Genomic DNA, 23,870 nt, shown 5'->3' with positions numbered 1-23,870 from the left:
CAGATACGAGAGTAATCAGAGGATACCCAGGTGATCGAACTGGCGAGAGGGGACAGGGAAGTTGGGGGAAAGTTGCAAGAGGTCACGAGAGCACAAGGACAAGTAGGTTATATTTCTACTGCAAACGTTATGAGCAAAAAAGAACAAAGGACTTACCTAAGGGTATGGGCTGTAAGGTAGTTTCGGACGCGGAAAAGGGGTGTAGGAAGGCCGGTAGACTGCGGGAATGTACGGGAGGTACAAGGAGGACACGAGAAGAAGTGCAAGAAGGTGTGAGAGGGCGCACTGACGCCTACTCTCTTCATATAAGTGGTGAGAGTAATAACAACAACAAGAATCTTACCAGAGAGTATGAGTCTGCTCTGAATAAAAATCAAACATATCGCCGGCACAGAACCAGTGAGGAAACTAGGTCGAATATGATGAAATGACCGGAAGAGTGACATTGCCGACCTTTGCAAGAACCTTGGTATCTTTCACGGACCACATCAGACTCATCATAAAGAGAGAACAGCTGTCTTCGTTCTATATGGTCAGACTAAGACTACGTCAGTTCGCTAGTGGGAGTCACGCTAAACGTTAAACGCCTTGTTGTTACCGAGTTGGATAGAAATGCACGTGACTACACCTGAGCTTATGTGAGCGTTCAGCGCAGGATATTTCATAAACTCTGTAATACCACTTGATCCATTTTCGACTGGGTACTATGAGTGATCAGGTTACCCCAGCAAAGGCCTCAGAGCAGGCAGCCTCCAGGTTTGTCTTCATAAGTTACCAAAAGAAAACATCACTCACTCGTCTGTTGTATCCCGAAATCCTATTGGTGATGTCAAAGGGCGGCGCTCATGAAACTCCTCTTTTTTGCTGCAACGCTCGCCATCCTACCAATCTCGTCGTACTTCCTCACAGAAAAATACGTTTGGTCTGGTACGTCTAGACTCTACTGCAGGATGCAGCAGTCACGAGTTCGTGTACTGATATTTTTCTTCTTCAAGGCAATTCCAACTATGCTGCAATCACCGCCATATGTGCAGCCAATGTAGTCCTCATTGCGTACATCGTCATTTCTTTGATGGAGGACAAGCAATTGTTCAAGGAAGCGGAGGAGAAGAAACTATCAGAAACCAAGAAGGAGCGATAAAACCCATTGATACGGTAATACTCAGGCTACGGTCGTTTGTCGTCTAGGCACTTTCAATGCATGCATTCTTTCTGTTCATTTCCGCTAAGCTCGTGCAAAGGGGTTCATTCAAACAGATTGCTGAGGTCCAGAGTCAGACTGCGGCTTGTTGTAGGATATAAATTATTCAAAGCTCAAGGCGTTCGGTCTTCCAACTTGATATACTACGTCATTCAAATCATGATTCATATTCAACTTCCACTTTTATTACGAAATTCACTATTGTCTGCAGAACGGATAAACAATTTTCTCCAAATACGTATCGTATCTTCCAATAGAACTCCTCCGGCGATTGACATCTGTGTTACTAGAAATGAATAGCAATGTGATTCTAGTACATCGTACACGCGGTTACTTCTTTCATTACATTTAGAAGCACTCTGTCGCGGGAGTAAATGAGAACCGGTACAATTATAAAATGAAAGACACGTACTGCGATGAACGATACCAGGACCTGACTCGTCATACTCCTGCTTTGAACACCACAAGTTCTGGAAAGTGGACAACGAAGCCAGGATGGAGCCACCGATCCAGACAGAGTATTTCCGTTCAGGTGGAGCGACGATCTTGACCTATTAAGTGGCGACGAATGAGAATTATGACTGCACGAAAAAGGTTGATACGAACCTTCATGCTCGAAGGCGAGAGTGATGTCAACTCCTTCTGCATACGGTCGGCAATACCAGGGAACATGGTAGTACCACCCGACAACACAACATTACCATACAAGTCGCGACGAATATCAAGATCGCACTTGAAGATGGAGTTGTACCTAGAATGGGGGTAAATCACACTGCGTCTCTTGTGAATTATCTCTTACGTAGTCTCATGGATACCGGCAGCTTCGAGACCAAGGAATGCAGGCTGGAAGAGAGCTTCAGGTGCACGGAACCTTGTGATTTCATAAGTTAGGAAAATGTAATAATCAGCATAAATCGACTTACCGCTCGTTTCCGATGGTGATGACCTGACCATCGGGCAGCTCGTAGCTCTTCTCAAGAGCTGATGACTGGGCGGCAGTCTGCATCTCCTGCTCGAAATCGAGAGCGACGTAACACAACTTCTCCTTGATGTCACGGACGATTTCACGCTCTGCAGTCGTCGTGAATGAGTAACCGCGCTCAATCAAGTTTTTGATCAGATAGTCGGTAAGATCACGACCAGCAAGGTCGAGACGAAGGATAGCATGAGGCAGAGCAAAACCTTCGTAGATAGGAACCGTGTGGGTGACACCGTCACCGGAGTCCATGACGATACCGGTGGTACGACCAGATGCGTACAACGACAAGACGGCTTGAATGGCGACATAGAATGCAGGTGCATTAAATGTCTCGAACATGATTTGGGTCATCTTTTCACGGTTAGCTTTAGGGTTGAGGGGAGCCTCAGTGAGTAAGACGGGGTGCTCCTCCGGGGCCACACGAAGCTCATTATAGAATGTGTGATGCCAGATCTTCTCCATGTCATCCCAGTTCGTAACAATACCGTGCTCAATGGGGTACTTGAGGGTCAAGATACCACGTTTGGACTGAGCCTCATCACTACGTGGATTAAATTAGGTGAAAGCTTAAATGAAATGGCCGAAGCTTACCCAACATAAGAGTCCTTCTGACCCATGCCGACCATGACACCCTGGTGACGCGGGCGACCAACTATGGAGCTGCAAGTCTGTGTGAGCGCTGGATCACCAGTGACGATATACGATCTAAAACGTACGGGAAGACGGCGCGGGGAGCATCGTCACCTAATGAGATGCGATCAGTTTGTATCATTACATCCCCACAAACGGCCTTGAATTACCAGCAACTGCGAAGATGCTTATCAGATGGTGAAACACGTAGATCGAAGAGAAACTTACAGCCAGCCTTGCACATTCCGGATCCATTGTCGATAACCTGACGACGCGAAGAAATTAAGCGTTCTGTACGGGGTCAATAGCTACGATGGGATTGAACATACGAGGGCAGCTACTTCTTCTTCCATGGTGAATTAGTTGTGTAGTAGACTGGTGGGTGATGGAGGTTCTAAGTTGAAGTGCACGAGCGCATCACAAGCGGAGTGTGCATTTCAAACTCAGACTACACAAGGCAATACTTGTGCCGCCGGTCAATGCATAACTTATTGGACGTTAGACAGCATGCAGACGGAAAGCCGGTTGGAACGTTGAAGTAGGGAGTAGCTAGCTTAGGGAAGGTATGAGAGGCGCATTTGAGTCAATCACTTCAAAATTGAAGGTCGCAATAACCATTGTGTTTTCACCGCAATACTTAGATCTAATTCAATATTGTGGAGCTCGTTGAAAGCTTGAAACAGAGAAAATATGTAGCATCATACGTAGAGAAATAAATTAGTCCATTTGAACGAGCATCGCAGCACGATCCCTGGCTTGTCCCTGGCACTGATCAACTTGCAGGCTGCAGCAAATCCGATTAACTGATCTACATTACGTAAATTTTACATAAGAGTTTAATAGATCGGTGGCGTTAAGTAATCCTACTTGCTTTCGACGAAAAATTTGTAGGAAAGGCCTTTTCATCCTCACAATCTGCTCCAGAAGCTTTGAAGACACGCCCCGCCGTCTGCTAATGAACCTATCGCCATCAAGAATTCCGAACCGGCGAACCTCAATGATCTGCTCTTTTCACGGGACATGCCTTACGAAACTGTGCAGGTGAAGAAGCCGCTCAGCGAGCAACAACTCAAGGAAAGAGGAATAGGCTACGGGGTGGCAGGGAGGAGCCAGAAGAGGTTGCGCGTGCCAAGAATATACGCCAGAGTGCAGGACCCTGACTCGTCCGATGGATGCATCTTTGTTCCTTTACCTTCATCTCAAATTATTCCAGCACATCTACGTAGCTCCAGCAGCAATCTCTAAGAAGGTACTCTTTATTGAAATATACACCTGACTCGTCACAATGGTAACAGAAGAACAGGCTAGCCAAGGATTATCATGTTTTGCGTCAAATTTGGTGCAAGATCTGACCATTAGAGATCGCACTATCCAATCGCTTCCTGAGGTTGCGAGGAAATCTGGTAGTGCGATTTAGTGAAGCCCAGTGGGCGCGTCCATGTCTGCACTTCCTTGTCCTGAATGGCGTAGGTGACCATTTGTGCATTCGAGTCGGACGACGAGGTCTTGTTTCCGAGAGATACGAAGGTAATACTCTCTTCAAAATAACGATAAGCTCCTGGAGCTTCCCGAGCCCATCACACCTGTCGCATTACACTCGTATGTCAGACTTCTTGTCACAGTTGGTCGAATTTAAAATGAACCTGCAGCTCTACATCTATTGCGAAACATGAAATACAACCGTGCATATATAGTTGGATCACTAGTTCCAGTTCTGATGCAATTTGACATTGGTCTGCCTAAATTGATGATCCTCCAAACTCTTACTCCCTGCACATTTCCCATGCTACTCACTACCGCTGGTTGACACGTGTCCGCGCTCCTGGAAAGCAATCGTAGGCATGGCACTTCCTTCATCACAATCGGCTACCAGCTTAGCGTGATAATCTCGAATGCTCAGGACGAGACGTGGTCCCAGCACAAACATCTGCACGAACTGGGCGATTTGGAAAACGCCGTAATAAACACCAGATCCCACAGTAATTGGGTCCTGTGGAATTGATAGGTGATCAGCAAGCGGTCAGATGTAGATGTGATCGGCGCACCAAAGCGGGGGATAGTGTGCCGATGTTGAAGCAAGTCACAGCAACAAAGCTGGCACACGCAAAACTTCAGTGGAACAAGATAATAGCTTACAAAGTACCAAGCTCACCCTACGAAGTATGGCACATGACTTCTTATCAACACCGTGAAACAGTCTCCGATGGTCGATTCTGTCCTTGATTTTTGCAGTTCACGGATATGTTTGATAAAAATCCTGACAGCAAGAAACAAGGCAATAACCTCCCATAGAAGGGTGGGTATGAAGATCTCCCGATTCAGTGTGTCAGCGACACCGAGGCTCAGGCACATACGGTTGCCAGAAAGGACAACATCCACTGGTATTCGTGCATGAGTCCTACGTGCTCAAGGCTTTCATCCGTAATCGAAACTCACCCGCTGAAGCTTTGATATTTCCTATTCCTGTCATAACCACGGTAGCGATCGTGCATGTCAATAAGACTGCACCGAGGAAGACGAGCATGATCTTGGATCCCTGATACATAGCATGTATTCGAGTCATCATGATGACTTGCGTGGCATTTCAGTCAATTAAATATCAATCAAGTTTCCAGCGCTCACCGCCCAGCATGGCATTGACGACGACAGGTATCCATACCTGCATGAAGTAAAAGATATTGCCTAGAAAAACCGGTAAGCAATGCGCACTGGTGGACTCGATGCTTCAGATAAACTTACAGCTATTACAGTCGTTACGTTGAAAAAACAAGTCGGCCGAAAACATCACTCACTCCTATCATAATGCAGGAGTGCATTAGTACTTGACTGGGAATGGCAGGTCACGGTGCAAAACACCCACTACATCTGTAATCGAGAATGGGAGATTCCCTGCATGCCACTGGTTAGAAGGAACAAACGCATTTAACTGGACACATACCAACTATGTAGACGCTGATTGTGAGATGGCTCATTAGCACAGTGCAATGTAATCTAGTTAGCATTGCAAACGTACATAGAATATAGTATTCCGATGCAGCGCACCTAGCATATGTTAAAGTCAGCACAACTTGACAACCTGGCGTATAGCACAAGATACGTACACAAACGTAGAGAACAGTCACGAAGGACCAGCGTCGCCTCTGCCGCGAATAAACTGCATTAGCCTGCTGTGCTCCTGAAATAGCATTCTGCTCACCCAGACCAATTCGAACTGTTCAAGTAATCCTGGTGAGTTGGCTATGTCGGAAACAGGATTGACTAACCTCTTGTGCAAATGTCAATACTTGAATAGATATCGATATCAAAAATCCCCTCAGAAAGTATTGGCATGATCTCGCTCACCCCAGTCGTATACTACTGCAGTAGATGATGCAACTAAAAAGATAACAAGATTAGTCCCGAGTAACATCATCCACCTTACTCTCCACGAACCTATAAAATAATTCAATATATAACACCACTTGATGTACGGCCACCAGGCAGGATCATTTGAGACATGGGTCATGTTGGGACTGGGGAACCTGACGTTCCTCAGGCCTCAGGCTGCAGATATACCACCATTCAGTGACAGGGCCCATGCGGCCTCATTGTCAAATTTGCGACCGCTGATGAATCAAAATAAAAAGTAACCAATATTAACTCCATGGGCGATTGCGTTCCCACACCTACCAGTAAAGCTGTGGGGTTAGAAGCCAATGGCATGTCAAATCCTGACTTCTGTCAAAAACATATGCATGGGCGCAATTGTATGATAGGCGATTGTGCGTTGTGGCCGGCTGCTTCGCCGTTGGAGATTTGAAATGCATTATGCTAGGCTGTATTCGCCTAGATTCGCCTTGGCATTTTCCCTTCAAAGTCCAGGACCTTCCTGAATCAATTGTCATGTGAGGCCGCTTCAGCCTTCAGGGCATCCTTCAAATTGATATGAGTCTATTAATTAATATTAACTTAAGAAACTGACGATTAGCTGATGTAAATGACTCGGCGAAAAGATGTTCTCGACCCGGAGGTGAACCCCTGCATTTGCTATGGTATTAGAGGAAGTATTCGATGCTTCACACAACAAGCTTACAACTATTGCAGTCGCATCCGGAACTTAAACCATGCTGCTAAGATCAGCAGGTATTGTTGAATTTGATAGCAGTGCGGTCACCAGTGTGCCAGACGGATCATAATGGGGATGTACAGGAATCTGGGTAACTGGTGCGAGACATCGGACGGCTGAGAGGCAGGCTGTTCTGAAAGGCTGACTTCGCTGTTGACTTCGGCCTAAGCATCAGAAAACCAGAAACATCGCATACAACGTAATGCCTACCAAAAGGGTCGATTCTTGCAAGACTGATTTGTGAGGGCAATTCTCACGAGACTGGAGGAACCTTTGGAAGTAGTTATGAGGGACATGTCTGCACATCTTATTTACATTGGGCTGATCCTGCTAACAAATAGATGAATGAGGCACCAGCAGCACTTAGATGTAGGAACATCCAGTCGAATGCAGCGTGAAGGTCATCCACAATCCGGCAAACATATTCCCACTTCTAGTTCGTCTTCATGTCACTTGGACCAGGAAGAACTTCGACGTACAATGACGCTAGTCAATCTGGTGGAGATGGAATATATCGACGACCGGTGACCGGCGATGTGAGCTTTTTCTTCATCTTTCGATGATCAAGGAAACTTTCCTTGCCTGAATGATGTAAGGCCCGATTAGATGAAAGTGCTATACATTAGCATCTCAAGAGTAAAGATCGAGGATGTAGTATGACGGCATGTCATCAGTACGGTTCGTCCTGTTAATTCCTCATGTCACTGAGGGTTTCTCTTTCCACCATCTGATAACAACGTGACGATGTACCAAAAGGGCCTCTGTTGTTAAGATGACTGAGTTCAAAGTCAAGACTACCAGCACCGTATGCGCGTCATATATCTCCTTTGCTGGAAAACAATGAAGATATCTGTGCAGGGCGTAGAGCAAGAGATGGGTAGACCAAATGCTTCCGAGTCCGAAAATTTGATTGGTGGCAGTATACCCTTTATCGAGATCGAGAGAATCGAGTAGTACTCGGTGACCAGTTTGCCCTAACAGGCTGCTGAGCTATGTCATGCGCAGATAGAATAACGATTCCAGTATTAATGTCGCACGTTCTCCCGGCGTTCTAGTAGTCGACAGTGTTTAACACTGCATTGGCGACGAGAAGACCGGAAGAAACAACAACTCCGATTAATTGAACAATGTCCTGAGGAGAACTTATCTTCGTCAAGCCATTTCCATCCTAATCTTACTAGTGGTCCTGATCAATAGAACTTGAAATAAGGCAGCCGTTCCTTCGAATTCGAAAGTCCATATATATGTATCTGGCCCGGGAATCCGTTCCCGATGACCCGAGTCTAAATGACAATGTGTGAATTCGAAAGTACACCCGACAGTTATAGAATAACGAACGTGGAAGAATAGCGCATCATGGGGTTGGGCAAAGCCAACACATGTCGTCCAGAATGTTTCGCCTTATCGTTGTTTGCCTCGAACTCGGTGTCAACATGCTGCCATCACTGTAGTCGCAGTAGGTCGGAAGGTACACGAGTACTACACCACGATAATAGGAATGGCCTTACACGTAGTAAGAAGTAAGAACCGCTATATGATGTTCAAAATGCACAATCGAAAGCTAATCACTTGCGGTGTTCACCCACGTTCGCCTCGTTGGTTGACTTTTGTAGTTGACTCCAATATGCATAGAGACCCCATGTGCTCGGGTCAGCGCAAAGCACGACTTCAACCTGTTGAAGAGTAGGAATAACCTTTAGTAGTAAGTTAAGTAGGAGACTTGCCAAGGCTGGGATCCAGCCGCTTACGTAATGGACGCTGGTCCTAGCACGAGGTCGCACTTTGAGATGAGTCCGATTGTCATCTTTTCAAGTTACAAGAAACAAGTTTCATTGTCATCGAGCAAATGGTGGCTCAGACGCGTGCAGGGAACTCTGCACCAAAGCGACTTGCTTTCAACGAAAAAATTGTAGGAAAAGGCCTTGCAACAGACGCGCTCCTCAAGAAACTCAAAGCTCTCCACACCGAACTTGCCGAACTCGACCAGGAGCTCGTCGACGTGAATTCACTATCCGCCGTCCGCACCCAGCTCGTAAACACATCCATTCTACTACACAAAGACAGAGGTGTCAAGGCCTATGCAGCATGCTGTCTCGCCGACATACTCAGGCTATACGCGCCCGATGCCCCTTATACCCACACCGAGCTCAGGGACATCTTCCAATTCTTTTTCAGACAACTATCAACTGGCTTGAGGGGCGCAGAGGCATCATACTACAATGAATACTTTCACCTCCTTGAGTCCCTATCGACAGTGAAGAGCGTTGTCCTCGTCTGCGATCTACCACATGCCGAGGAGCTTATGGTCGACATATTTCGCGACTTTTTCGGCCTTGTACGACGAGACCTTGCAAAGAAGATCGAAATTTTCATTGCCGATATCCTTGTCGCGCTCATCGACGAGTGTCAAGCGCTTCCGTCCGAGGTATTGGAGACTATCATGGCGCAGTTCATGGCCAACGACGCGGTAACCATTACACCACCCGTTTCACTCCTACCTTCGCTTATCTTTCATTTACTCAGCAACCTGCATACCGCCTTGCCGTTCAAGTCTGTAATGCCACCGCGGACAAGCTCCAGCGGCACGTCTGCCAATATTTTACGGATATCATCGTCGCACACTCCCATGAATCAGACTCCGAGTCCAACTTCGAGGAGATACGGAAGGCACACGAACTAGTCAAGCAACTGAGCAGGTCTTGTCCATCTTTGTTGCACAGCGTTATTCCGCAACTCGAAGAGGAGCTTCGTGTGGAGGAGGTGCAAGTGCGTCTAATTGCCACCCAGGCACTCGGTGAAATGTTTTCAGAGAAGGGTGGGGCAGAGCTTGTTAAGAAATACCCTACAACGTGGAATGTGTGGTTGATGCGGAAGAACGACAAGACTGCGGCAGTGCGGTTGAAGCTTGTAGAGAGCGCTAAGGGTCTTCTGGTGAATTTGCATGATCACCGGGAAACTGTAGATGGTGAGGTTCCTCCTCCTCGTCATGTTATCCGTGCTAACATGCAAGTAGAGCTAATGAGGCTCAAGTTACTAGATCCTGACGAAAAAGTGCGTGCGGCGGTTTGCAAGGTGTATTCGCAATTAGACTACGAAACTGTATTGCACTATGTCTCCGAGGATCAACTACGTTCTATTGCTGGTCGTGGCATGGACAAAAAGGTGTGTGACACGCATCTGTTCTAGTGATTTAGTTAAACGACATTCCAGAATTCAGTGCGAGTAGAGGCACTCAATAGCCTCGGCAAGATCTACAGTACTGCATATCCAGAAATGTATGGGTCTGCCTCTTCGTTGTTATCAAGCCTCCTGACCCCATCGACAGCGAGAACAACGATTCAGCAGCGATCAGACACTTTTCCTGGATTCCAAACGAGATTCTTCACATCTCCAACTCCACACAGGAGGCAAGGTACAACTTATACTTGTCCGCTGTATTTCTTGTTTTCATTGTTTACAGGCTTGCAGCAGAGCAGGTTATCGCAGACTTCGTATTCCCGCTCCCTTCTAGTTCCTCAGCGTCAACATCAAAAAACGTTGATGTAAATGAGGTTGCTTGGACCGATCGACTATTGAACACGATGGGCTACCTCGACGATAGGGGGGTTAATGCCGTGCTCCTCTTAAGTGGCATAAAGGGTAGCAGGCCCTCTCCGTACGAGTTATATCTGCAAAGTTGTGTACAGCATAATGTGAGTTCTGGCCTTGGCTGTAGTGGACGTGACCTCTATCTTACACTTGGATTAGGGCGGTGTCATTGACGAGGATGAGGACAATGTCAAACAGCGACTCAACAACGTCATTCGCCACATTTCCCGTAAGCATCGCTACTTTATGTTCGCCACCGCGTATTTGATCTTGTTGCAGGACAATTTGGGGATCCTCAGAAAGCAGCAGAGGACCTGCATGCATTTGCAAGGACAAACGAGAACAGGTCTTACAAGTTACTGAAGACATGCTTGGATACCCAGACAGATCTCAAAGGACTCGTGAAAGCATCTGTGAGTATCTATTATGCTCAAATTTAGACTTCGTACTCACACTGCACGAAGAATGAGTTCCTTCGTCGGATTGAGTCAAGTTCGGAATCCATTCTAGGCACTATGACCGTATTCCTTCGACGGGCAACGCTTCGCATAGTTAACCAGTCATCTATTCCAACCTTGATCAAGCGTGTACAGAGAGCAGACTCGAAACATGCACAGACGCTCTTGACGTACATATCAAAACACTGCCCTGCTCTGTACAAGCCCCATACTAGCGAACTGACAAAAGCAATCGCGGACGAAAAGAACATGCGGCTCGTGGAAGTAGGTATGCAAGCACTGGCAGCAGTTTCCCAGAGCGATGAAGCGTTAGCAGTTAATGATAAGTGAGTGGTCCCTTGGTCATCTGCTCGTTATAATGCTTCATGTTGGACAGACGTACGCTGGAGCGTGTAATGCGCTATGTTTTGGGTTCAAATGCTCGTGTGGCGAAGTTCGCTGCCCGAATATTGGTAGCCTCTAAGGAACATGTCGATTTATGCGCCGAAGCTGTGGAGGTGAGCTTTCCGGGTTTGATTCTGACTGAGCGTTCATCCCAGGTCTTCTAGTCAATAGCGAGGAAGTTATCAACAGCAGAACCCGATCTACTTGTTGCGCATACCACCGTTCTTGCTCAATTTGCTCGGTTAGCGCCCGATGCATTTGAGCGCAAGAGCGATGTCTTGATGGCCTTTCTCGTCAAGAAGTTACTCATGGTACCTAGTCCAGCGGATCCTGTGCGTGGTGCTATCATTCTGTAGGCCCAAAAGACGATGATTTGCTTATATGTGATGCTATAGGACGAGATGGACTCAGATGCCGATTGGGTGGAGGATGATGATGTCCAACCTAGGCTCCGCGCTCGAATATTAGCTCTTAAAGTGTGCCGCAATCGATGTCTTGCGCATGCATCTACAGACACAGCTCTTGAAGTTGCCACTCCCGTCTTGAAGATGTTGTCAACTCTGCTTGATCATGCTGGCTCGTATTCAGCTGATGCAACGGACGAGTCAGTGTTGCATGTCTTATTAGGGCACACTTTACTGACTTACGGTTGGTTGCTGACAGTCCGAAGGTCAAGTCACGCATGCGGTTGGAGGCTGCGATATCTCTTTTACATCTGTCTGTAGTAGACAAGTTCGCGACTGCCATCAACACAAATTTCATCTCGCTAGCCATTACCGTGCAGGTAGGTTTGAGCCATGGATTAATTTGCACAAATTAATCTAGTACAGGACCCATGCTATAATGTTCGCATGGAATTCCTAATGAAGCTTTTCCCCCTCCTTACTGCACGCAAACTTCCCCCGCGATACAATCTCATACCCTTTTTGACTGTGCATGATCCTGAGGCGGACGTTAAGAACCGAGTTGGTGACGTCCTACGTATTATCGTACCTCTGTCTAATACTGTCGCAGGCCATCTCCTATGTTACACACGCATCACGAAACATATCCGCAAGTGAGTTCTGATAGTAGTGCATCTCGAGCATCATTGACAGACCTGCCTCTCCTTAGCTGCCAAAGTCGACTGGTTCGAAATTATATTCATCCGCCTACTTCATCTTCTCGCACATCATCCTGATTTTTCGACTGCGCATGAAAATTTGCAAGAAATGGCCAAGTAAGCTGCGTTACCTGTGAAATCCAAGGGGGCATCTCTAGATACTGACATTTTACATAGATACATCGATTTTTATCTGGATTTAATAGCATCTTCTGATAATGTGTCCCTGCTTTACCACCTTGCTATGAAGGCGAAGACTGTTCGTGATGGACAGTCGCATACATATAGCGAGGTTCGTGTTTTGTCTATCAAGTTTATGATATTAATGATGGTGCTGCTTTTAGAATCTTTACGCTATGAGTGAGCTCACGCAAGAACTTATCAAGGCCCGTGCGCAAGCACGTTCCTGGAGTTTACAGAGCTATCCGGGAAAGGTAAAACTACCTTCGGATATTCTCCGTGCACTGCCAAATCCGGAGGCGGCCACGAAGGTCGTGGTCTTTTGCATAGGTTGGTTCAAAAACTGATTAGTGGCCTTTTTTAGATCTTGAAGACTGTTTATCTTCCTGAGGAAACATCTGCCTGGCTTTCAGAATCTTCCAAAACACAGAAGCCTGTGGGAACTTCCAAAGTAAGCTTCCAGGGCAGTGGGGTGTTGAGTGTACCTGATTATTTGCTACGATAGGAAAAACGGCGTGAACCTCGAGAACCCAAAGACTCCAAATCCCCTCCAAAAAGGAAGGCGTCACGGCACAGGGCCAATGGGAGCACCAAGTGAGGGTTCTTCATCTTACAGTTATCCAATGTATCTGATGGCGGGTTCAGACGTGCAAAGACAGCTCGATGGCACAGTGACCAGTCTGAATCCGAGGAAGAGCCGTCCTCGGACGATTCAGAGCAAGATGACAGGGAGGACACACCGACCAAGCTGAGCTCGGAACATGGAGACGGGTCTAGTGGACAAGAGAGCGACGAGGAAGCGAACGAGACAAAAGGGGAGCAGAATCGTAAGCCAAGTCGTAAGGCAGGGACGCGTGCAAAAGTGTGTTGGACCTCTCGTTACTGCGCCTTGTCGAGTCTGACCTTACTTTCACAGAGGAAAATCAGTAAGCAGGTGAAGAAGAAGGGTAATCACACGAGAAAATCATGATTTTTTTATTGTCTACTTTGCTTACTTACGCCCATTGATTTTGTGCTGTAGTTTTGTCTATCTTGCTTACTCGTCGTGTACTGCTTTGCATCCACGTAATCTGTGTTACACATGAGTAATCTACTCCCCAGAGCTGTGTCTTCGAAATGTGCATGCCGAACTTGCCGAGGTCCATCTCACGGTGCACGAGTGCCTCCACGGGTCCATGAGGTTGAGCAGTCAAACGTTCTCCGTACAGCAAGTACACAAGCCTTCTGAACTAACGTCAAAGCACTCCTCACGCGGCCACCGTGAGGCAAACGCAACAGCCTCGTCCCTGAACCTCATATACCCTCCAGGCTGGCCTTTAGCGACTTGGACACCACCAGCAAATGGCACCACCTATTCTAGCACAAAAGGACAAGAAACTATTTGCTGATCTTCTAAGCCAGTATGAAAACCGACAGCTCTCCAAGGGTAGAAAGACGGCCGATCAAATACTCAAAAAGTATCCCGAACATGGTGGTATGTCAATCTGAACTGACGCTCGTACCTTCATGGCTGATTCGCAGTGCTGCAGAAACAATGTGTATGAAGGGTCTGATTCTGGTGCACCTTGGCCAACGTGATGAGGGCATCAATCTCGTCAAGGAGGGCATGCGCAAGGACCTGTCTTCTCATATCTGCTGGCACGTCTGGGCGCTCATCCAAAAGAGCGAACACAAATACGAGGATGCACTCAAGTCTTATATCCAGGCGTTGAAGTTTGATAAGGTGCGTCTGATTGGTAACTTATTTGTTATGGCGTGTCTCAATGCTTGAATAAAGGACAATTTCAATATCCTGCGAGATACTGCTGTCCTTCAAACGCAGACGCGTCAATTTGAAGGCCTGGTAGAAACACGTCATAACCTCCTCCGCCTGCGGCCTTACAACCGACACCACTGGGTTGGCCTCGCGGTTGCATATCAACTTAATGGAAACCTCGCTGAGGCGAAACAAGTTCTTGAACATATTGAAGGGTTTCTTCGGGTACGTGTGTTCACATCATTCTATCTGCTCACCCATGTAACGTGTTTGCAGAACATAGGATCTTCTAATGTGGAATTCTCGGAGCTGTTGATGTACCACGTTCGCATACTAGAGGATATGGGCGACTTCCAATCCGCGGTCGACATGCTCGAGTCACATGACAGGGCCAAGGGCGGCTCTGTCCTGGATCGCATGGCAAGCACGGAGATGAAAGGTGTGACTACATGTCGCTTACATCTTGAGATAACCTCATTCTTTACAGCTCGTTTATTGGCAAAGCTGAAGGAAAGTGATGCAGATGACGAGAAAAAGACTGCTTGGACGGAACGAGCAGATGCTGCTTGGCGCTGGCTTCTGTCACAAAATGCTGATGGCTACGAGTATTACAAAGGGTTCCTTGCTAATCAAGGCATTGACCTTGGTGAGTGCCATTTTTGACGCTTTCATCTGGTACATTAACTGTTTTCCAGCCAATGTCACGGACGAAAATCGAGAAAAGGCGCTTGAGATGCTCCGCGACTACTCTAATGTTCAGTTTGCTACCGCTCCGCGACGCCTGGCTCTTCATGTGGCTACTGGACAGGAATTTCAGGATCTCATCAAACCCTACCTGACCAATGGGCTCACGAAAGGGATTCCATCCCTCTTTGCTGACCTTAAGCCGCTGTACAAGGATTCGGTCAAGCGTCAAATAATCGAAGACATCGTGGAAGAACTTCGTGCGACCTTTGCTACCTCAACTGGCGATTCTGTTGAGCCAACAACCTACTTGTGGGCGCTGTATCTCCTCGCACAGCATCATTCCTATCTAGGGCGCCACAAACAGGCCTTGGAAATATTGGACATTGCAATAGTACATACTCCGACACTGCCAGAGCTATATATGACACGCGCCCGCGCGCTCAAACGGGCGGGTGATCCTCATGGCGCTGCAAGGGCCATGAACGATGCTCGTCTGTTGGATGGGCAGGATAGGTTTATCAACACGAAAACGGGCAAGTACTTGCTAAGAGCTGGCATGGTTAATGAGGCAGACACTATATTCTCCAAATTCACGAGGGTGAGTGTGTCACATGTCATGGAGATGTCTTCTTGTCGTTCATCCATTTCTGGGCCTAGGGAGGGGCGCCTGCAGGGGCAGATTTGGAGGAGATGCAGGCAATGCATTACCTTGTCGAGCAGGGCGATTCATATCGACGAGCTGGCAAACTCAACCTTGCTTTAAAGAAGTACTATGTCATACAGAAAGTGAGCCCTTAGTTTATGACATCGTCTGGCCATGGAGGCTTGACTCTCGGCAGGTCTTCGAATCGTTCCGTGAAGACCAGTATGAATTCCACCAGTATTCTGTACGGAAAACGATTCTCAATGTTTACACTGAGTCAGGACTGTACGCCATAGGTTTGATTTAATTGGCTGATAATATGCTTCTCCAGGATGTTGAAATGGGAGGATAATGTGCGGTCACATCCAGGCTTTATCCATGCAGCAGTTGCCACCGTTCAAGTGAGTTTTTGGCACGCGTATGTGCAGTCAATCTTCTTATGTTTCTGAAGATATGGGTTGCATTGTACGACGACGCGACTCTCGGCCCCAGTCTTCAACCTCCAGGCGAGTAATGGGTTGCGGTTTATCATCCTCAGCTGATCGTCGAATTTAGAAACAACCGCCTCAGACGTTTCCTCCAAGAAAGCCATCAACAAGGCGAAAAAAGCTGCCCGTAAGGGACAGCCCGAAGTAGACGGTGCAAACAGCAAAAAGGGTGAATCAACACGTCGTTCTGTAACCTTCGCATTGTCTTCTTTACGCAGCCGCATTCTTTCCGCAGCCACAGCCATCCAGCCCGAGGACAGAGGCCTTGAGCCGCCCCGTCCGAGAGATGATGATCCAGAAGGCCTGAAACTGGTCTTGGCCGAGGACCCCCTCGAACGCGCAGACAAATATTTGACGGGCCTATCGGAGCTTGTACCACAAAATATGGACATTTGCTTTGCGATATATGATGTCGCTATTCGACGAAGTAAGTCGAGCGTCAAAGTCTGAAGCCAGGGGATAAATGCCTGATTCGACAACAGAGAAATACCTGCAAGCTGTCAGGATGCTCACGCGCGCGCATTCGCTGGATTCAGAACACCCTGGTTTACACTCACGGATAGCACATTTGAGGAACACTGGTAAGATTGATTACAACTTCACGCTGTTATCTGACAGGAGTCCCAGTCTCGTTGTTGCCCGAGCCAATTCCCGCGCCGGTCGGACCAATACTTGCTGAGTCCATTGCATCACTGCTTCCAGCAGAGGTTTCCCTTGAGTTGTTCAACTCTCAGTACCTCCAGAAACATTTTTCATCGCCGATGGCTATTGTAGCACATGCTAAAGTCGCACAAATATTGAAAGCACCGCAAGACGAGGTTGACTCCATACTATTCACAGTACTGAAGGAGCCCGTCCAACTCGATCACGAGGTTCGTGACCACCCCTTCCATGTGAACGAGCCATTTACATACTGCGGGCAGGCTGCATTTGCAGTGCTATCGTACTTGAAGGAAATGAAATCTCCACGCGCTGAGGAGTTCCGGATAGCGTGCAATGACAGATTCGAGCTGAGCACACTGTTCAGGAGCGACGAGGAGATTGATGCTCTCCAGAAATCTTTCACAGAGTCGGGGGAGTCTCCGGCTGATGGCGAGGCCCTTGAGACTGTTATATGATTACAGATATCACACCTACGTACAATGCTGCTTTATCTCAGACCCAAACCTCCAGACTTTGAGCTCATTCGGAAGCTCCATTGAGAGTAGCATCATGAAGCTGATGTTTTGATGTGTGCTTGAAGACACAATCTTTCATATATGATGAGTTGACTCACTTTCGATTTGTTCTCTGCTCATCTTTCTCTCCCATCGTGACAAGTGCAGTCATGTACGAGTCGTGAAATCATATCAGCAATTGAATGGCTTCAAATAAGGCGGAATAAAAGAGGCCCAGCTGAAAGCTTGGGGCACCAACACCCCGAATTTCCATTGAGTCTTTCGAGATTCGGGCATATCTCCCGATCTGCTTACTGGAAATTTGGTGTGGAAGCCTACTTTGGTGCTTCTTCGTATCAACAGAACCACTGCCTCTGTCCATTGGAGCACCAATGAAGACAAATTTACAGTCGCCAGTGGTGCAACATATCCTCTTCTTTGCGAGATGACGTCATTTCTGAAGGACTCACCGCGATCGAGTATGGGCCGCTGTTTCCGCAAATGAAGGACATATGAACGTTAACGGAACAAAGTCTTGTATACAGTAGATGCAGGTTACAAATCGAGATCGTGTGATACTATGGTGATCGACTCTAATATATGCCCCCTATTAGGCAGGACACTGTTAATATAATGTCGAATGCAATGGAAAAAACCCGTAGTGGAGTGCTAGTACTCTGTTCCCACACAATGATCGTGAGGGCGACCACCAAGGCAAAGTTACCAACGACGTTCAACAGGATCGGGAAACATAACAGTGATAGAGGGAACGCAGCACGGAGTGATTCATTTGAAACAAAACGCTAAGGGACATAGGTGTCAGGGAATTAACTCGAAAATAACACTTTGACTCACTTTAATTTGTATCAAAGAAATGTCTTGTATCATGGGGATAGTACAAATACTATGAGTGAGCGAGCCATATGACGAAAAGGCGGCCACTACAAGCGCCGTGTAGGAGGCAGTGGAGGTTGTTGAAGGGTCCTGAGTGGCGACCATGAATAGCATTGCGATAAATAGCACTATGGCCGACGATGTGAAGTGTATCTTCGACCGCTTTTCCACCCGTACAAGGAAAGCCGTCCAGTTGTCAGATTGCAGCTCGAGTCCCGATGAGAATCCCAGAGCTAATCTTATCACCAAATATACGAATATTCTCTTCAAGTTTGAGGCTGGAGTGTGTTGCGTGTTCTCAACATGGCGGACCCGGTGCTCCTCAGTCCTCTCCACCTCGGCCTCCTTCCTCTGCTCCTCAGCTTCCTCCCTCTTGGCCTCTGCCTCCGAGTACTTTCCCTCGCCTTTCCCATTAGGCTTGGAGGAGTCCAGTAACAACGGCATACTAGTACTGGAAGATGGGTCCGTTTGATCCGTCATGATAGTGTGGCCTGAACCTGGGTGCAAAAGGTGAACTGTGAGGGGCGGGTGGGCCTGAACGGGTCGAAGACGAGTGCACTGATTCGGTGGGCGAGTGTAGCGCGTCGGACGAAGCTGGTTGATGGCAAAATGGTTAGTGTCAGATGGAGATGTCTTTGGAGGAGCTTCGTACGAAAGACAGACCTGAGAGATGGTGCAGTGTGGCGGGTGCGCAAAGACAGTGTGGCAGGTGTGCAAGACAGTGCGGCGTCCTCGGCTAACTTGGAAAACCCCTTAGCTCTGCACAGTGGGGCAGGCAGTAAGGATTATGAATGGCTGGATCATTTTAAGAATCTAGACACTAGTATAAGTACGAGCGTGAGTGATCTAAGTACGGCGAGACGAGAAAAGAATGACTCACCCTCAGTCTGATATAACGGAGTGAGGGAAGAGTGATACAGCAGGAAATCAAACATATATAGATGGTTTGTATGCCAAACATCATACTCCGACAGATGCTGTGGTTGTGTTGCAAAACACGTGCACCAATGCACCAACCTCCTCGACTCCATCCACGGCTGTAAATTCCTCCTTGATTGATTTACTACCGGAGGCCCAAGCAGTTGCGAAGACGCTTGAAGTCTTTTCGGGGGAGTGCCTTAGTAAAGATATCGATTCGGTGAGATTGTCCTTTGATCTAACATAGTGTAATTTCAGGCGACGTGTTGACGGTAGAATGTCGATTGCTTCAAGTTAAATCACGTGGGCGTGGAATGTGAGAATGCACTTGGTAGTAAGCTTGGCTGGTACCTATTTGACCCCCTATTTCAATCTTGTAATGACAGGCTTTGCACTGGCACTCCACTGTTGGATTATCAAACCTTCGTCATGGACACTCGGTACCGATCGTTACCTTCGTAGCTATATATTCTCATTTGTTCCCACGCCTGGTACTACCCTCAGTTGACTTCGTACGTCGCTGAGGTCAGTACCATTATAGTATTCAGTATCTACTTAACTAACAACATGTGTAGCTATCTGCTACAGTTATACCAATATAACCAGTTGACTTCGTACATCGCTGAGCTATCTGCTACAGGTTATGAGCCCTGAGCACCATCAGTGAAAATTTCAAATTAAGCGCGCGAAGAAAAGACTCACAAAAGGATGTCCACCTCGAACGGAAAATTGGGAGAAGACTTTCTCCGCATTCCGAAGCTCGCTGCCGACGGCGAGAACTGGATGATGTACAAGGAACACCTTCAGTGGTCCATCGATGCTCGGGGGCTGCTCGGCCATTTAGATGGTACCGAGACAAAGCCCGTGGATCCCCAGATGCTACCTAGCAGAGGAGCGTCGTGGGTACCAGCTATGCTGGATGAACTGAAAGAAGTCAGTACATATAAAACTGAGCTGAAGGAGTGGCGAACGGGCCAGGCCATAATGAAACAGCAGATAGCGGGGACAATCCCCAACTCGCTGTTTATTCAAATCAAAAATTTAGACATGGCGAAGGACATATTTACGCACCTCTCGAGCCTATTCGAGCAGCATTCGCGTGTGGTGTCCGTGGAGCTATTGCGAAAGCTCCAGGACCAAAAGTGCACTGAAAAAGGAAACATCAGAGAGCACTTTGACAAGATGCGAACGATCAAAGAACAACTGTCCTCATTGGGACACGCACCTTCCGATGAAAGCTTCGTGGCTATGATTATGAGCTCGCTACCAGTGTCCTATGACCCACATCTATCTGCGCTGACAGCGTCAGCAAAAGTATCGAGCGTTAAGCTCACCTCGGATGTATTGATATCGACTATTGTCGACGAGTATGATCGTCGAGCGTCGAAATTGAAGAAGGCTGGCTCCTCGAACGACGATGCTGCCTACAATGCAAATACCAATCAGCGCACACAAAAGATCAAAGGAAACTGTCACAATTGTGGCAAATACGGCCATATGCAGCGTGACTGCCGAGGAGCCGGCGGGGGAGCATCCGGAGGAAAGGGAAAGGATAGGCCCGATGTAAAAGGCAAGGACAAGCATGCTGAAACAGCCGCAAGTGCAAAAGACAAAGAGAAAGATGACGAACCTGAAGGGGTATGGTTAATGCACGAAACCGACATATCAAATGAACAAACATCGTTTACCTATGCGACATTGACCGACTCGAGCAAAAACAACCACACTTGAATCAAATTGTTTGATTCGGGCGCTTCGCGCCATATGTCATCATACTGAGAGCTATTCCATGACTTTGTCAGCATTAGCCCAAAGCCTATCACAACTGCGGACAAACACACCTTTGAAGCAATTGGTAAAGGAAATATAACGATCCTGCTGCCAAATGGGGAGTCAAGCACTCGAATACTCCTCAAAGACGTTCTCTATGCACCCAAGATGGGCGTAACCCTCGTGTCCATAAGCCGCCTTACCGCAGCCAGCTACGCCGCGCTATTTCGTGAAAACTCTTGCAAGATTTTCAATGAAAAGAAAAAGCTAATGGGGGAGATCGCGGTCAGTAGAGGATTGTACTGTATAAAAGGGTCAAAAGGAAGCTTTGCGGGAGTGGCAGGTGTGAAAGAGACACTGACCATGCGTGAAATACACGCGCGTTTAGGGCATATGGCCCCCAGCACAATCGCGCAGATGATTCGCGATGGCGCGATCACTGGCATCGTCCTTGACTCGTCCGAAGCAACAATGGAGAGCTGTGAATCGTGTGAGTACGTGAAGGCTACGCGCAAGCCGATAGGAAAGGTGCGAGACCCACCTAGACGTGAGAGCTTCGGGGACGAGGTCCACAGCGACCTCTGGGGCCCTTCACCTGTCAAAACTCCCGGTCAGAAGGAGTACTTCATGTCGTTCACGGATGACCACACATGCTTCAGGCACCTCTATCTCCTCAAGTCCAAAGACCAGACTTTCGACGCCTATACCAAATTCGAGGCCTGGGTCAACACGCAATTCAGCGTGAAGGTCAAGCGCCTTCGTTCAGACCGAGGAGGTGAATATACTAGTGAGGAGTTCACTCAGCATCTTAAGTCGAAGGGAACCGAACGCAAACTCACCGTTCATGATACGCCGGAACACAACGGTGTTGCCGAGCGGCTGAATAGAACTGTTGTTGAATGGGCGCATGCTCTACTGCATGCCAGCGGGCTACCAAAGCACTTGTGGGGGGAGGCTATAATGCATGCGACGTGGTTGAAGAACTGAACCGTCACGCGTGCACTGAATAATAAAACTCCCTATGAAATGTTATTCAAACAAAAGCCGAGCCTGGAGAACTTACCTATCTGGGGGAGCCGTGTCAAGGTACACACGACGGCAGGTTCAAAGTTTGACATGCGCGCTGTGGAAGGCCGGTGGATGGGCTTTGACCCAGAGAGTAATGGGCATCGCATCTATCTACCCAACACCAGGCGCGTAGCGGTCGAGCGGAGCGTCAGATTTGACACCACAGAGGTTAGAATACCTCTAGAAGGACCTGAAGAAGGGGGACACCACATGGTACGAACCAATGATGTTGGTTCAACAGCCCCACCAACGGTCAGCCACACAGTACAAATCGATGATGTTGGTTCAACACTTACCGGCAAATCACCTGCCCATAACCCCAAACCAGCTCCTTCTATCGACCACCTAGGTCCACACTTCGAAGAGCCTGCCGAACTGTGCCATTCTACAAGGATAAGGGTGGAGTCAGCATATATCAAGAGCCTCAGAGAAGGCACCGGTACCACCGATGGCCAGAACACAGACTTACCTCGAGGTATGCGACCTGCGGGGGAGTACAGCAACTTGGCCGTCGAGTTAGGTGTAGCCGGTGAATGTGGGAAAGTGGATGAAGACGACGAGGACGTCTATGCAATGGTAGCCAGAGTTGCCGAAGTAGAGGCAACAGACCCCGCAACACTGGAGCATGCACACATGAGAACTGATTGGCCGAAATGGGACGACGCAGTGAAGAAAGAACTCACCGCGCTGAAGGACGCCAATACGTGGTCCATAGTGGAAAGACCGGAGGGAGCAAACATCGTTGGATGTAAGTGGGTGTTTCGCATCAAGAGGAATGCGGACGGAGAAATCGATAAGTATAAGGCTCGACTAGTTGCAAAAGGCTACTCACAGGTGTACGGCATTGAATATTATGATATGTACGCACCGGTCGCACACCTCGCTTCTCTCCGGACGATCACAGCAATTGCCGCGCACAACAATTGGGACATTGATGTATTTGATTTCCATAGCGCATTCCTCAACGGCAAACTTGACCCCGACGAAATCATCTTTATGCAACTTCCCCCCAGACTCCACGTCGATTCCCAATTCAGAAACCCCGTCGCACACCTCCATGTCACGCTTTATGGCTCCAAGCAGGGAGCTCTCAAATGGTACCAACAGCTGTGTTGTCTCCCCGCAGACTTAGGACTAACGCGCGCAGAATCTGACTGGGGCGTGTTTTACAAACACATTGGCCCCGACATCCTAATTCTCGCCGCACACGTCGACGACTGCACCGTCACTGGCAGCAACTGCACGCTCATCGCCAAGCTCAAGCAGCAAGTAGCTGCGCGCTACAAACTCACGGATCTGGGACCAGTCGCCTCCCTCCTCGGCATGAAGGTGACGCGCGACCGTGTCGCGCGCATCATCTCATTCTCGCACGAGACATACATTGAATCTATCCTAGCTAAGTACAACTTCACCGACTTCAAGCCCTGCTCCATTCCCATGGACCCAAACGCACTATTGTCCTCCTCGCAATCTCCAAAAACGCCCACCGAAGCCGCCCTCATGAAAAACATCCCGTATCGCGAAGCCGTAGGCTTGCTGATGCACCTAGCCGTCAGCATGCGACCCGACATCGCGTTCGCCGTATTGACCGTCGCGCAATTCGGCACAAATCCAGGGATGGCGCACTGGGATGCTGTCAAACGCATCTATCGCTACCTCGTAGGTATGAAGAAACTTGCGCTCACCTTCGGTAGCTGCAGGCAGGGGCTGGAAGGGTTCTCAGACGCAGACGGCGCATCGCAGGAACACAGACATGCGGTGTCCGGATATGCGTTCCTGTTGGACGGCGGGGCAGTATCCTGGGGATCGAAGAAGCAAGAGCTCGTGACTCTTTCGACGACGGAGGCAGAGTACGTCGCAGC

The 23,870-nt window shown here is 48.1% G+C and overlaps 8 protein-coding genes across 8 annotated transcripts; 5 read left to right on the top strand and 3 right to left on the bottom strand.

Moving 5' to 3' along the window:
• The first annotated feature begins 664 nt into the window (after positions 1-664).
• F5147DRAFT_725725 (uncharacterized protein) lies at positions 665-1,219 on the top strand. Its single transcript, XM_041439131.1, has 3 exons — positions 665-756; positions 836-927; positions 996-1,219. Exons 1-3 carry the CDS (start codon positions 707-709, stop codon positions 1,139-1,141), a joined length of 288 nt encoding a protein of 95 aa, XP_041285964.1. The 5' UTR covers positions 665-706; the 3' UTR covers positions 1,142-1,219.
• Positions 1,220-1,342: 123 nt separating this feature from the next.
• On the bottom strand, positions 1,343-3,209 carry F5147DRAFT_725719 (actin). The gene is made up of 10 exons (XM_041439130.1): positions 3,140-3,209; positions 3,039-3,075; positions 2,981-2,986; positions 2,897-2,924; positions 2,772-2,840; positions 2,125-2,721; positions 2,001-2,072; positions 1,808-1,952; positions 1,614-1,752; positions 1,343-1,560 (listed from the first exon to the last, which is right to left on the bottom strand). The coding sequence occupies exons 1-10, from the start codon at positions 3,161-3,163 to the stop codon at positions 1,550-1,552; spliced, it is 1,128 nt and encodes a 375-aa protein (XP_041285963.1). The 5' UTR covers positions 3,164-3,209; the 3' UTR covers positions 1,343-1,549.
• Positions 3,210-4,441: 1,232 nt separating this feature from the next.
• F5147DRAFT_39302 (uncharacterized protein) lies at positions 4,442-6,611 on the bottom strand. Its single transcript, XM_041429572.1, has 14 exons — positions 6,480-6,611; positions 6,243-6,415; positions 6,153-6,185; positions 6,074-6,093; positions 6,007-6,021; positions 5,912-5,950; positions 5,824-5,852; positions 5,749-5,762; positions 5,667-5,699; positions 5,433-5,492; positions 5,247-5,381; positions 4,963-5,188; positions 4,856-4,904; positions 4,442-4,800 (listed from the first exon to the last, which is right to left on the bottom strand). The coding sequence occupies exons 2-14, from the start codon at positions 6,313-6,315 to the stop codon at positions 4,597-4,599; spliced, it is 930 nt and encodes a 309-aa protein (XP_041285962.1). The 5' UTR covers positions 6,316-6,415; positions 6,480-6,611; the 3' UTR covers positions 4,442-4,596.
• Positions 6,612-8,717: 2,106 nt separating this feature from the next.
• Positions 8,718-13,737, top strand: F5147DRAFT_788245 (armadillo-type protein). Its single transcript, XM_041442976.1, has 21 exons — positions 8,718-9,382; positions 9,439-9,880; positions 9,929-10,077; positions 10,126-10,190; positions 10,241-10,327; positions 10,376-10,607; positions 10,663-10,732; positions 10,783-10,916; positions 10,968-11,287; positions 11,338-11,458; positions 11,510-11,677; positions 11,741-11,949; positions 12,009-12,129; positions 12,176-12,310; positions 12,360-12,402; positions 12,459-12,564; positions 12,625-12,739; positions 12,792-12,938; positions 12,992-13,078; positions 13,133-13,221; positions 13,273-13,737. Exons 1-21 carry the CDS (start codon positions 8,762-8,764, stop codon positions 13,595-13,597), a joined length of 3,786 nt encoding a protein of 1,261 aa, XP_041285961.1. The 5' UTR covers positions 8,718-8,761; the 3' UTR covers positions 13,598-13,737.
• Positions 13,738-13,765: 28 nt separating this feature from the next.
• F5147DRAFT_725678 (NMDA receptor-regulated protein 1-domain-containing protein) lies at positions 13,766-17,399 on the top strand. The gene is made up of 15 exons (XM_041439129.1): positions 13,766-14,101; positions 14,157-14,350; positions 14,405-14,608; positions 14,660-14,822; positions 14,871-15,029; positions 15,079-15,668; positions 15,728-15,856; positions 15,910-15,989; positions 16,045-16,114; positions 16,165-16,219; positions 16,269-16,370; positions 16,437-16,628; positions 16,684-16,782; positions 16,829-17,073; positions 17,125-17,399. Exons 1-15 carry the CDS (start codon positions 13,969-13,971, stop codon positions 17,317-17,319), a joined length of 2,610 nt encoding a protein of 869 aa, XP_041285960.1. The 5' UTR covers positions 13,766-13,968; the 3' UTR covers positions 17,320-17,399.
• A 508-nt stretch (positions 17,400-17,907) lies between these two features.
• F5147DRAFT_39182 (uncharacterized protein) lies at positions 17,908-19,007 on the bottom strand. Its single transcript, XM_041429568.1, has 4 exons — positions 18,916-19,007; positions 18,812-18,846; positions 18,214-18,749; positions 17,908-18,161 (listed from the first exon to the last, which is right to left on the bottom strand). The coding sequence occupies exons 3-4, from the start codon at positions 18,730-18,732 to the stop codon at positions 17,952-17,954; spliced, it is 729 nt and encodes a 242-aa protein (XP_041285959.1). The 5' UTR covers positions 18,733-18,749; positions 18,812-18,846; positions 18,916-19,007; the 3' UTR covers positions 17,908-17,951.
• Positions 19,008-19,878: 871 nt separating this feature from the next.
• Positions 19,879-20,034, top strand: F5147DRAFT_587063 (uncharacterized protein; the record flags this gene model as incomplete). The annotated part of the gene is made up of 1 exon (XM_041431964.1): positions 19,879-20,034. A coding segment is annotated over one exon (156 nt), but the record flags the coding sequence as incomplete, so codon positions are not given.
• A 1,074-nt stretch (positions 20,035-21,108) lies between these two features.
• F5147DRAFT_553883 (uncharacterized protein) lies at positions 21,109-21,585 on the top strand (the record flags this gene model as incomplete). Its single annotated transcript, XM_041430461.1, has 1 exon — positions 21,109-21,585. A coding segment is annotated over one exon (477 nt), but the record flags the coding sequence as incomplete, so codon positions are not given.
• Between the last annotated feature and the right edge of the window lie 2,285 nt (positions 21,586-23,870).

The sequence above is a fragment of the Suillus discolor genome (assembly GCF_016758755.1).
Source record: "Suillus discolor strain FC423 chromosome Unknown F5147scaffold_110, whole genome shotgun sequence".
Taxonomy (NCBI): Eukaryota; Fungi; Basidiomycota; class Agaricomycetes; order Boletales; family Suillaceae; genus Suillus; species Suillus discolor.
This window is presented reverse-complemented; position numbering and strand designations above follow the sequence as displayed.

What these genes read in the sequence shown, in the direction of transcription:
- F5147DRAFT_725678 (XM_041439129.1), top strand. Translation starts at nt 13,969, where the DNA reads ATGGCACCACCTATTCTAGCACAAAAGGACAAGAAACTATTTGCTGAT. An exon ending in AAAGTATCCCGAACATGGTG is followed by an intron (nt 14,102 to 14,156) that starts GTATGTCAATCT and finishes GCAGTGCTGCAG; the next exon opens with AAACAATGTGTATGAAGGGT. An exon ending in ATATTGAAGGGTTTCTTCGG is followed by an intron (nt 14,609 to 14,659) that starts GTACGTGTGTTC and finishes ACGTGTTTGCAG; the next exon opens with AACATAGGATCTTCTAATGT.
- F5147DRAFT_39302 (XM_041429572.1), bottom strand. Translation starts at nt 6,315, where the DNA reads ATGACCCATGTCTCAAATGATCCTGCCTGGTGGCCGTACATCAAGTGG. An exon ending in TGACTGTTCTCTACGTTTGT is followed by an intron (nt 5,853 to 5,911) that starts GTACGTATCTTG and finishes AACATATGCTAG; the next exon opens with GTGCGCTGCATCGGAATACT. An exon ending in CTCGATTACAGATGTAGTGG is followed by an intron (nt 5,493 to 5,666) that starts GTGTTTTGCACC and finishes CGGTTTTTCTAG; the next exon opens with GCAATATCTTTTACTTCATG.
- F5147DRAFT_725725 (XM_041439131.1), top strand. Translation starts at nt 707, where the DNA reads ATGAGTGATCAGGTTACCCCAGCAAAGGCCTCAGAGCAGGCAGCCTCC. An exon ending in TCAGAGCAGGCAGCCTCCAG is followed by an intron (nt 757 to 835) that starts GTTTGTCTTCAT and finishes GTGATGTCAAAG; the next exon opens with GGCGGCGCTCATGAAACTCC. An exon ending in AGAAAAATACGTTTGGTCTG is followed by an intron (nt 928 to 995) that starts GTACGTCTAGAC and finishes TTCTTCTTCAAG; the next exon opens with GCAATTCCAACTATGCTGCA.
- F5147DRAFT_788245 (XM_041442976.1), top strand. Translation starts at nt 8,762, where the DNA reads ATGGTGGCTCAGACGCGTGCAGGGAACTCTGCACCAAAGCGACTTGCT. An exon ending in AGTACTGCATATCCAGAAAT is followed by an intron (nt 10,191 to 10,240) that starts GTATGGGTCTGC and finishes CCCCATCGACAG; the next exon opens with CGAGAACAACGATTCAGCAG. An exon ending in TCAGCTGATGCAACGGACGA is followed by an intron (nt 11,950 to 12,008) that starts GTCAGTGTTGCA and finishes GGTTGCTGACAG; the next exon opens with TCCGAAGGTCAAGTCACGCA.
- F5147DRAFT_725719 (XM_041439130.1), bottom strand. Translation starts at nt 3,163, where the DNA reads ATGGAAGAAGAAGTAGCTGCCCTC. An exon ending in GCCGGTATCCATGAGACTAC is followed by an intron (nt 1,953 to 2,000) that starts GTAAGAGATAAT and finishes CCCCCATTCTAG; the next exon opens with GTACAACTCCATCTTCAAGT. An exon ending in TCTCGCCTTCGAGCATGAAG is followed by an intron (nt 1,753 to 1,807) that starts GTTCGTATCAAC and finishes GCCACTTAATAG; the next exon opens with GTCAAGATCGTCGCTCCACC.
- F5147DRAFT_39182 (XM_041429568.1), bottom strand. Translation starts at nt 18,732, where the DNA reads ATGACGGATCAAACGGACCCATCTTCCAGTACTAGTATGCCGTTGTTA. An exon ending in TTTCTTTGATACAAATTAAA is followed by an intron (nt 18,162 to 18,213) that starts GTGAGTCAAAGT and finishes TATGTCCCTTAG; the next exon opens with CGTTTTGTTTCAAATGAATC.